Consider the following 10832-nt stretch of genomic DNA (forward strand, 5'->3'; position numbering starts at 1 on the left):
TTCCCATCTGTAAGAGCAGAAAGGCACAAAGAGAGTCAACAGAAAAGGCAAAATGGACTGACACAACGAGGAGATACCAAGCTGGGAGAAAGCAGCAGCTGGGAGAAAACTGCAGCCCAGTTCAGCCAGGGCTTAGGAAGGCAGCTGAGACTTCTGGATGGAGAGGGTCAAAGGCACAGAGGCTCTGCCGTCTCCCGGGACCGGTACAGGTGAAAGGAGGGCATGATAATACAGGAAGAGGTGCACCATTCCTCACGGACTGGGGAATGAGCCCAAGGCAGGCGACACCACGTGCCGTGTGAGCTGTGGTGCTGGACCTGCCGTCCAGCGAGGAGCTGAGCTAGTGAAAGCCTTACTTGTAGGTCCAGCACTGCTGCATGAGGATGTACATCTCTGCCGGGCAGTCTGTGGGGCACTCCATGCGCTTCCCTTGCTCGATGAAGCTCATGACCTCGGGACCTTTCATTTTCTAGGACGGGATCAAGTGGGAAATGCTTTAATGTTTTTGGAGCTGGCAACGAGCTTAGAAGAGGCAGGTCAGAGCCAGGCCTGGGGTGATGCTTTGGATCCACACACCAACCTCCCCCGTACAGCCACTGTGTCCAACCCCAGCACCCCGCAGCACCCAGTGCCTCGGGTTGAGGCCAGCCCATCCTGCAGAGCACACCGTAGGCACCGGCGGAGCCGCAGGCCCCCGCGGGGCCATGGCTGAGCAGCCACGCGCTCAAACGAGCTTAGAAGAGGCAGGTCAGAGCCAGGCCTGGGGTGATGCTTTGGATCCACACACCAACCTCCCCCGTACAGCCACTGTGTCCAACCCCAGCACCCCGCAGCACCCAGTGCCTCGGGTTGAGGCCAGCCCATCCTGCAGAGCCCACCGTAGGCACCGGCGGAGCCGCAGGCACCGGCGGAGCCATGGCTGAGCAGCTGGGTGTTCAGCTCTGCAAGTGAGCAGCAGGACCACAGGGAAGAGCTGCTTTGGTTCAAACCCAAAGAACTTGGTTTGTTTTCTACTTCTTCTCCCTTACATGAACACAGAGCTGCAGGACCCAAACAACCTGATTTGTGCCCTTCCTAAAGTGGAGACCGGCGGAGCCGCAGGCACCGGCGGAGCCATGGCTGAGCAGCTGGGTGTTCAGCTCTGCAAGTGAGCAGCAGGACCACAGGGAAGAGCTGCTTTGGTTCAAACCCAAAGAACTTGGTTTGTTTTCTACTTCTTCTCCCTTACATGAACACAGAGCTGCAGGACCCAAACAACCTGATTTGTGCCCTTCCTAAAGTGGAGGTGAGCCTGTCTCCTTTCCCTCTGCTCCACAGCAGGAAGAGCACCCACTGGAGGGAAAACAAATTGCAGTTTCAGCGTGTGTCAGGCTCTCACAGAGTGGGGTGTTGACTGTGGCATCCACGCGAGGGACCCGGCTCTGCCTCACCTTGTACGGTTTCTGACCATAGCTGAAGGCCTCCCACATGGTCACGCCGTAGCTCCATACATCACTCTTGCTGGAGAACTTGTGATAGAGGACGCACTCTGGGGCGTACCATTTCAAGGGCCACTTTCCTGCTGTCCTGGCCTGTAACAAAGCAAAGAGGAACATTTCCAGCCTGAGACACAGGCTGCCACGAGCCGAACCTGAATTCTGCTTCACCGAATGTTTGCGTCAGATGAAACTCCAGGCTGCTGAAAAAGCCCCCTTGCCCTGGGCTGGGAGCTTGAGGCCCAAGGCCCTGAGCCCCAAACCCTGGCCCAGTCCCTGCTGCCTTCTTGGCCCTGTTCAGCCACCCCTGGGTGCTGGAGCACGATGCGGTGGTGCAGCAGACTCCAGGGAAGAGCTCAGACTCCCTGCCTCTGGGGGTAGCAACCTCCAGCCAGAAGAGGTCCTGCCAGCTACCTGGAGCCTCTGCTGTGCTTACACTGACCTTGTAGTAGCTGTCGTCGGCACCAAGAGCCTTGGAGAGGCCAAAGTCACTGATCTTGGCATAGTGCTGGTTGACCAGCAGGACATTTCTGGCTGCCAGGTCCCTGTGGACAAAGTTTTTTTCTTCCAAGTACTTCATGCCCATGGACACCTGGTGCATCAGCTCCACAATATTGCTGACTGCGATCTCGTCTCTGTGGAAGATGAAGGGACAATGCAGTAATAAGGGACCTGCCATAACTCTGTACACCATGGTCCCCTCCAAAATTTCTGGCTGCAAGGGAGAATGACGTGGACATCTCTGCTCCAGAAGCGTCAGTCCCTGTTGCCTCACATGCAAAGACATCCCTGTCTGCTGTTTTCAGCTTCCCTTCGCCTACAAAGCCAGGCTGCCCTGGCAGCAGAGAGTTTGATGGGAAGAGCAGAAGATCAGCCAGCCACATTTTAGTCACTACTCACTTCTTGGAAGACAAGAACTTGTTGAGCGGCCCTCCAGAAGCCATCTCCATCACGAGCATCAGGGACTCTGCCTCGCAGACCCCAATCATGCGGACAATGTAGGGGTTGTCCAGCTGATGCATGATCTGGGCTTCCTTCATCATTTCATCCTTCACTGTTTTCTCGTTGTTGCTTTTCAGTACCTTTATGGCCACATCGATCTGCTTCCTGCACAGGGTGCAAGAGGAACACACATGGGATGAACCGAACAGCAGCTGGACCAGTGTGTCACAGCCAGGAATGCAAATCACTTCTCGTGTGGTACTGTTTGGTCTCTCAATGGCAATCTCGGTATTCCGTTTTGGCGAAGTCCTGCAAAGTCCTGGTATCCCAGGCCTGCTAGACGGCCAAAGGGAAAACGATCCCCTCACGCTTATAAGTGTAGGCCAGAATTTACCATGCATAGGCCTGATGGTGCATCACCTAACACTGAGATCTGCATCATTGGTGCCATTTTTCAAGGCGGAAACTCGGGCACAACATGGGCCAAGGGCATCTTTGTGGACTCAGACAACCTGTGATGTTGAGCCAAGCATGGCAAATCTCAGTCCAACACCTTTGGCCTGACATGGACCAAGATGATCTCAGGAGACCTCCTCTGAGCCCAGGAAATGCCTTCAGTCTTATACCCAGGAGCGTGCAGTGTAGGTGATGCTCAGGGCAACGAGGCTGCCCTTGAATGTCTGTGGAAGGTCATCACTGACCTTCCAGAGTATCTGTCATACTTCCACCCCATCATCACTTTAGGGTCCATCCAGCTAGAAACGGGACAGCTGGGGCCATGGCTGAGCTCAGCCCGGAGCACCCTCTCCAGCACCCTTCAGGGCAGCACTCACTTCCTCATTTTGTAGACTCCTTTCTTGACACAGCCAAAGTTTCCTGCCCCCAGTTCCACTTCATCGATCATCAGGTGGTCCCTCTTCAGGAAAAGTTTCTTATCCTTCAGTTCCTCAGGGTCACTGTACGGGCTCTCGTAGACGCTGGTGTCCATGGGTAGCAGGCGTGAATTTCCTGCACCTTCCCGAGAGATACAGTACAACAATAAACAACATGACCTTCCCCATCCCTCCCTCTCTCCCTGATGGAGAAGGGTTTCTCTAGTCTCTTGGCCAATCTCCTTCAAGCTCCAGCATTCAAACCTCCCTCCCGGGCATCTCCCTTCCTTTCTTGACCCATGGCCTCTCCTAGTTACAGCTGCTGAAGGAGGCAGCGTGGGGAGACAGGTCTGAGCATTCCCACGCCACATATCGGACCCGGCAGGACCTGGGTGTGCACATGACTTCACCCCATGAAACATAACTGAATGCACGGAGGGTTTAGTAGGCAGGATGGAAGATGTGGAGTAGGACAGGGCTTAATTTACTGGGTACGATGGGGAATTGGGCAGGACTTGATTTACTGAGAGTGTGGGCAAACGGTTTTGCAACATTCTTGTCTCAGGACCCTGAAACGACTGGGATGTTCCTGGGTGCCTTTGTAAGAAAGAGGCTTTGTAGCAGGCTCTTGGACCAGAAAGTGATCTAGATGTGTCAGGTGGCCCCCATGGCTCCTGTGGCATCCCCAGGTCCTATCTCCCGAGACGCTCACCCACAGGCTCTGGTGTGTATCCATCTGCATTGAGAGGTCCCAGGTGTCTCTGGAAAAGAAATGGGGATAAAGTGCATAAAAGAGCCAGGGGAAAATGCTTCAGTTTGAAATGGGAGAGGAGAGGGACAGGGAACCCCACAGGCCAGCAGAGCCCCAGCCGGTGATTCCTTCTGAAAGGCCCCGGGGTGGGCTCAAAAGATTGGAGCGGTACCAAGCTGGCTTCTCCAGCTGTGCCGCCCTGCAGCTGCACTGTGGGGATTGGAGCCGGGGGGAACTCAGTGCCGTGGAGCCGGCATGAAGCATCACCCTCCGGGAGCCCCACGGGCTGGGCAGGGTGAGGTGCTGAGGGCTCTGTGTGTGTCTGAGCGGTGAGGGACACACACACAGCGCTGTGTTTAGCTCTCCATCCCCTCTGCGTTGCCCATCCCAGTGTGACAAGTCTCTGGGATCACCATCTGCAGCTTGCTCTGAGACAGCGAGCGAAGGGAAGCCTGGAGGCAGCTCAGCTCGCAACACGGAACCCACCACGGATTGTGAAAGCTCTCTAAGAAGATGGGTGAATGTTCAGACCTTTATTTAGCCTTTGCTGGGCTCTGGGATGGGCTGCTGGTGCAGCCCAAACCGACTGGTTTCAACACTGCTCGGCACTCGGAGCAGCGACTGAGCGCAGACGTTCCCTGAGGCCGGGGACGCAGAGGGACCACAAAGACCTGGCCGGTGGCCAGCGTCCAGCAGCAAGGCTGAGCGTTCCCAGGATCCAGCCCTGTCCTCCTCGCTCCTGCCTGGCAGGAGAGCAGGGGGCAGGAGGGTCCCCAAGGACAGGCCCCCAGGCTGCAGGGAGCGCGGTGTGAATGGAAACCATTTTCAGCTCTAATGGTGGCTGCGCCCAGCTATGCCTTGTCCCCATCCAAGCTGGAAAGGGGACAACATTGCAGCTGGGCTTAATATATTCCACTTGAGTTACTGAGTTTCAGAGGAGAGCAGTTTGGAGAGCAGAGTTTGATCGGCAAGCCTGAAATGCAGTACAATTAAACCACTGAGGTATCAATAAAACAGCCCCTTCCCAAAACTTACGCTCACGGAGGGGTGGGTTGGTGGAGCGGGCGCTGCAGATGCTGTGAATCAGGAGAGAGAGGTTGTTATGAAGAGTCTGCTTGTGCCCCAGGCAGGATCAGAGCATCAGACCTAGAAGGACTGTGTGGGTGCCTGTACCTCATCCCCTCCTCCCCCAAAGGACAGATTCTGCAGCTTTAGCCAAAGAAGGTGAGGAAACATGTCTGGATGTGGGTGTTATTCCCAGACCAGCCCTCAGGGGAGGTGTGGGCCCACTGGAGCACCCCGCAGCCTCCATCAGTCCCAGAGCAGGGGCTGGCTGAGCTGTAACGCAGAGCCCCCTGCCCAGGAGAGCGAGGGTCCCAGGGGCAGGCTCTGAAGTGACGATTGTGACACTTGGACCAGGACAAATTGACCCATGGTTTTGAGTGTTCAGCTCAAGTGACCCACCAGGAGCCAGACTTGCAGGACGTGTTTTCTGCTGCCTAAAAGGCAGCTCATTTTTCAGAAGCCATTTGTTTTGCCCCTAATCATTTGGAGCACTGATTCTCCCCACCACTCCTGCCTTTAGGCCACCCTAGGCCAGGCCTGAAGAGTGGCCACGTGCAGCAGACAACATGATGTGAGTCTTGCTCAGTCTGCCAGAGGAGCAGAGACCTCACCGTTCCCTCATCATCGTGGTCTGAGCAAGGCTGGACACCACAAAGGAGACTTGGGTTGGCACTGCTCAGACTGGCCCCTCTGGTGGTGACCAGAGGCCAGGGATGGCACTGAGAGATGTCAGCTCACCTGGCATGTTGGGGTTGGGACAGGCTTCCCTCAGGTAGAAAATCAGCCCGTCTGGTTTGAGCTTTAGGTACTCCACCAGCTGGGAAAGGAATCAGAGGAAAAAGAGGTGACAGTGAGGATAAAATAATCTTCTTTTTGCCAGCAACTTGTGTGGCTCATGGTAATGATTTCTCTCAGATTTACAGCAGACAGGGACCAGCCTCTTTCTTTCTCTCTTCTCCTGTCTATGCACTCTAGGCTCTTGCATATCTGGATATTGGCCAGAGCTGGGAAGAATTTGGGAAGTTAGATAAGGACCCAAGAAAGACAAAAGGAAAATCTCCACTCGGAGAGCTGGGCTGGGCACTTTCCCGGGAATGGGATTGTTGTCCCAGCCAGAAAGGTTTTGAAGTCGTGTTGTGTTCGATAAAGTCTGACAGAAACCTTTTGCTTACTCCGAGGAACTCCCGAGTTAGGTCTGTGGATCCCAGGCAGTTTTTTCCTGCAGCAACCCCCAGTTCAAGCACAGTGGGACTTGACTGGGGCTGGAGACGACCAGCCCAGCCCCTGGCCACGGACTGCAGGGAGACAAGGCTTTCTCTTCCCCTGCCGTCTGGCTCCGATTTCATCTGCAAGTGGGAGCCTGGCCATAGAACTGCCCCCTCAAGGCACGGGCAGCTGTAAGGAGGGAAATGTGCCTTTGCTTTGTTAGGACACGAGTGGTCAGCGCCCCACAGCACGGTACCTGCCAGAGCGTGTCGAACTTGGTCCCCTCGGGGATGGCGTACTTGCCGGATTTGTCCAGGTCTATCCGGTAGTGATAGACTGTCTTGCCGTAGACGAGGGAGAGGGCGTAGGTGCTGCTTTCCTTCCTTTCTCGCAGCCTGTTAGGAAGGAGAACTATCAAAAGCAGCTCTAGCTTTCAGCGTGGCTGCAGTGGCGGGGGGTTGCTGGGTGGACTCGTGGTAAGGTGACGCTGCACTCCGTGGTTGGAATTGTCACCTTCCCAACACCCCTCTGCAGAGGCTGAGGAGCCACCCGTCACCTTCAGTCTCCTGCCCCTCTCCTCCACCCTCCCCAGCTAATTCTTTCTTTCCTTGACTCATTCAGGAGATAATTCAATTAAGGGCTGTCTCACGTCAGCAGAGGTGTAGAGCAGACGCTTTCTCCTGTATTTTATTGGCCATACATTGTCGATGTGTCACACGTCTCCACCCACTGAACCCTGTATCTCATATCATCCCATGCACTTACAAGCATATTTAATAGATATATTTAAACGTGTGGAATGAAGAAAGCTCGAAATTGAGGATCTGCCATGTGAAACAAGTAACTGCGGGGTAGTGGAGGTGGGGAAATGGTAAGAAAGTCCAGGGATCCTCAGCATCTGCCGGGGTTTTCATACTCACAGGAACTTCCCATCAGGTTGTGCCCCTGAGTAGAGTCTCCGTTCAGCTTCCTCCCGGGTGATGGTGCCATGGTACCAGGGCATCCTCTCATGGGCCGTGGTGGCAATGAGCTTCTCCACCTGTGGAGCCTGGCTTATGATGGCCTGTTCGAGGGCATCTCCCTGGAAAAGAGTGAGAAGTGAGACCTCCTGCCACTCTGCTGCACTGTCGCATGGCTTCGGCACAGTTCATTTTGCACCCTTTTGGGCAGATGACACAGCAAACTCGGAAGGTCTCGTAACTGAAGTGCCTGTGGCCTTAGTCGTGCCTATAGCAATGGTGGGTTGAGCTCCGTTCTGCTGCAGAACAGAATTCCTGCTTATCCAAACTGGTCCCATCCCTTGAATCCAGCTGAAGTCCAGTGACTCGCTGGTGAGGGAAGAGAGGAGTCAACCCACGGAGTCATCCTGTGCATACGGGGTTCCTGACATCAGGGGTGCCTCAGCCCCGCCTTCCTGGGAGAGCGGGACCTCTTTCTGGTGATCTCCTGCCTGGCTGCTCACTGTCCCCAGACACCTCGACTTGTCAGGAGCGCTGCAGTCTGGAAATCATGTGGGAGACCCCAAACTCATTCTGCTGGCCCCGTACCTTTCATAAAGGAGCGCAGGTTTTCATTTGCCAGTAGGTGGCAATGTCCTTTGTGTTATGTCACAGAGTCCCCAGCCCGGCTCCACGGGGAAACCCAGCGAACGCCTCCTTCTCTGGAGAACTTTTGGTCTAAAACAGGCCAGATTTAAGCTCCATAAGGAGCCATGTGAGGACTAGGCTGAGTAGCCACCATCAAGGTGACAGCAGGCAGAAGGAAATTAATTATGCAGCAGCCAGTGTGACAATTACAGTTTTGCCTTGTATATATATTACATATATTCCAGCCTGCACTAAAATGCAGGAACCTGTCTGTAGCTATTTTGAAATTTAAATGACAGACAGACGTGATCCAGTACCCAGTACCCCAATCTTAGAGGTAAAACCTCCACTGGCTTCACAGGATGAGGACAACCTGAGCCAGATTCTAAGTCTGGTTTCACTGCACCTTCAGCACCGTGTTCTGGGGACACAGGCACCTCCCAGGGACAGCCCGGTCCAGCGGCAGCGAGTGTCCCATGTGCTGCAGAGGAGCAAACGGCACAGGGGAACTGCTTGCAGTGAGTTCTCGAGTGAGTCCCTGCAGAGCAGACACACCACCAGCTCTTCAGAGGAAGAGTCTGAAGGCTCGGGAAGGTGTTTCACTGGAAAAGGGGGAGATTGAAGCTGCTCTAACTGCCAGCAGCCTCCATGGAGAAGGGCAGGGTCTAGAGAACAAGAGTGGCTGAGGGAACTGGGGGGGTTCAGCCTGGAGAAGAGGAAGCTCAGAGGACACCTTATTGCTCCCCACAACTCCCTGTCAGGAGGTTGTAGCGAGATGGGGGTCGGTCTCTTCTCCCAGGAACAAGAGACAGGATGAGAGGAACCGGCCTTCAGTTGTGCCGGGAGAGACTGAGGTTGGATATTAGGAAGAATTTCTTTACAGAGAGGGCTGTGAAGCCTTGGAACAGGCTGCCCAGGGAGGTGGTGGAGTCCCCATCCCTGGAGGGGTTTAACAGACGTGTGGAAGTGGTGCTGAGGGACGTGATTCAGGGACCCTGGCAGTGCAGGGTGAACAGTTGGACTCGGTGATCTTAAAGGTCTCTTCCAACCAGATGATTCTCTGATTCTGTGACTTGCTTTACCATGCTGTAAAAGGGGATGACAGCGACAGAGGTCGTCAGGGCAGCAAGCGACAGCAACCCCCCTGGAGCCCTCCTCGACAGCCCCACACCACCCTTAGCGATGGCCAGTACCTCTAGTTTCCACGTCTGCCGGACATACTCGCGCACCATATTGTTCCTCATGTTGTCGAAGACACCGGCCTGGGGCTCCACACCGCTGGGGCGGTTGCAGGGCTTGCGGAGGGTGCAGCAGAGCCCGTCGGCATCCTTGGAGTAAAACTCGCAGAGCTCCTCCGGCCCGCAGTGCGCTTTGCCCCCCGCGATGGCGTAGGTACCGTTCATCTGGCGCTCGATGCCGTAATGGTAGAACTGGAGGTTGTAGACCATGGAGAGGACGTACCCGCCCAGGCTGCGCAGGCATTGCCGCAGCAGGAACAGGCCATCCGACATCCCCGCCAGCTTGAGGTGCTCCTCCGCTTCTGACCGGGAAATGCTGCCGTAGTAAAAGGGCAGGTGGGCAGCAGCATCCGGCATCTCTCCACGCTTACCAGGACGGTTTGGGCCAGCTTACGCGCTGCAGTTGCTTGGTCTGGAGGAGAGAAGCAAAATCCTTCATTAACATATAATTTTGCAAAAACATTTAATTAGGATTCAGGCTCCTCTGCCTAGAGGTCCCTCAGCCCTTGGCTAACTATCGGTAGGGTCATTTCAAACGTCGCACGGAGAGTAGCCATGGGTACATTCCTATCCCCAGCCAGAGGATCCCACAATGATGCCTCTACAACATCCTGAATGAAGCTAGAAAGTAAAACAAAATCCATCCAATCTTGATTTAAACATCTCAAGCAACAGAGAACCGAATCCTGCAGCAAATTGTTCCAATGGTTCATTACCTTCGCTATCAAAAACGTGCTTATTACACCCATCCCGAAGTTTTGAGCTTCGACTTCCTACCATTTTCTCTCCAGTCCTGTTCACAGTACAAGGAAACTCTTTCACCTCTCTAAATAAATTAGTTTTGCCGTGAGGTTATATAAGGCCAATATCTTAAATGCAATAAGATTAAAACACAAGATGGATATTAAATGTCTCAGAAACGTCTAGATGCAGAGTTACACCGACCACAGCACACGGAGATGAAGATAAACCCAAGTGCTTCTGGGCAGACATTAACCATCAATTGACGGGAACGTGAAGAAACTTTCCTTTACGCGTCTCTTGATAAATTTGACTCTGGCTGGTCTCTGAATTCAGCCGATGCTCTGATCCCACTTGGCAGTTCCCATTTCTACATCGTGCGCGTGCTCCAGAGAAAGCTGGAGCTCAGACGTGACCAGCCATCACCGAAGGTGAGTTTAATCCCACTGTCTCTGTTGAGGTGCAACATGTGAGCATTTACTGGAGATCCCTGTTCAAAAAAGCCTAAAACCAGAAGCGAACCTACCGCCGTGCTGCTGCAGCACCAGCTCGCGGCGAGAATCCAGCGAGAAGCGGCGCTCTGCTGCCCGAGTCACTGCAGAGCCCCTTCTGCCAAAGAGCTACAGTTCTCGAATCATCTAAAATCCCACCCACAAAGAGAAGCCAGCGATTCATGGAAACTTTATCACATTCGAAGGGTCTCATTTGTTCCCTGGAGCATGATCTTTGCTTGCGCAGATGCTGACCCCAAAAAAAACAGAGTGTTTGCCCGCATCCGCATTTTCCGCTAATGTGTCACTCGCATTCGGAGTAAAGAAAAACACCGGCTCTTTGGGCAGCGCGCTGGGTTTGTGCCCCGATCCTTCCCAACGTAACTCTCTTTTCTGAACATGACGGGAGAAGTCACTTGCTGATGGGTTGAGCCCACTGTGCAGGTCCAGAAAGAGCCTCTGCTC

The 10832-nt window shown here is 54.2% G+C and overlaps 1 protein-coding gene across 1 annotated transcript in view; it reads right to left on the reverse strand.

Annotated features, from left to right (window-relative positions):
• The window catches only part of ZAP70 (zeta-chain (TCR) associated protein kinase 70kDa), a 9721-nt gene extending 229 nt beyond the window's left edge, over window positions 1–9492 (reverse strand). Inside the window, exons 1-12 of the mRNA XM_010140680.1 lie at window positions 9091–9492; window positions 7232–7392; window positions 6568–6706; window positions 5844–5922; window positions 5076–5116; window positions 4002–4050; window positions 3251–3425; window positions 2376–2582; window positions 1918–2110; window positions 1431–1571; window positions 357–469; window positions 1–7 (exon numbers count right to left, since the gene is read on the reverse strand). The exon at window positions 1–7 is cut by the window's left edge and continues 4 nt beyond it. Of these exons, the coding sequence (XP_010138982.1) occupies window positions 1–7; window positions 357–469; window positions 1431–1571; window positions 1918–2110; window positions 2376–2582; window positions 3251–3425; window positions 4002–4050; window positions 5076–5116; window positions 5844–5922; window positions 6568–6706; window positions 7232–7392; window positions 9091–9492 (1707 nt within the window). The remainder of the gene's footprint in view (window positions 8–356; window positions 470–1430; window positions 1572–1917; window positions 2111–2375; window positions 2583–3250; window positions 3426–4001; window positions 4051–5075; window positions 5117–5843; window positions 5923–6567; window positions 6707–7231; window positions 7393–9090) is intronic.
• Between the last annotated feature and the right edge of the window lie 1340 nt (window positions 9493–10832).

This window comes from Buceros rhinoceros, unplaced genomic scaffold, assembly GCF_000710305.1.
Source record: "Buceros rhinoceros silvestris isolate BGI_N320 unplaced genomic scaffold, ASM71030v1 scaffold14427, whole genome shotgun sequence".
Lineage (NCBI taxonomy): Eukaryota > Metazoa > Chordata > Aves > Bucerotiformes > Bucerotidae > Buceros > Buceros rhinoceros.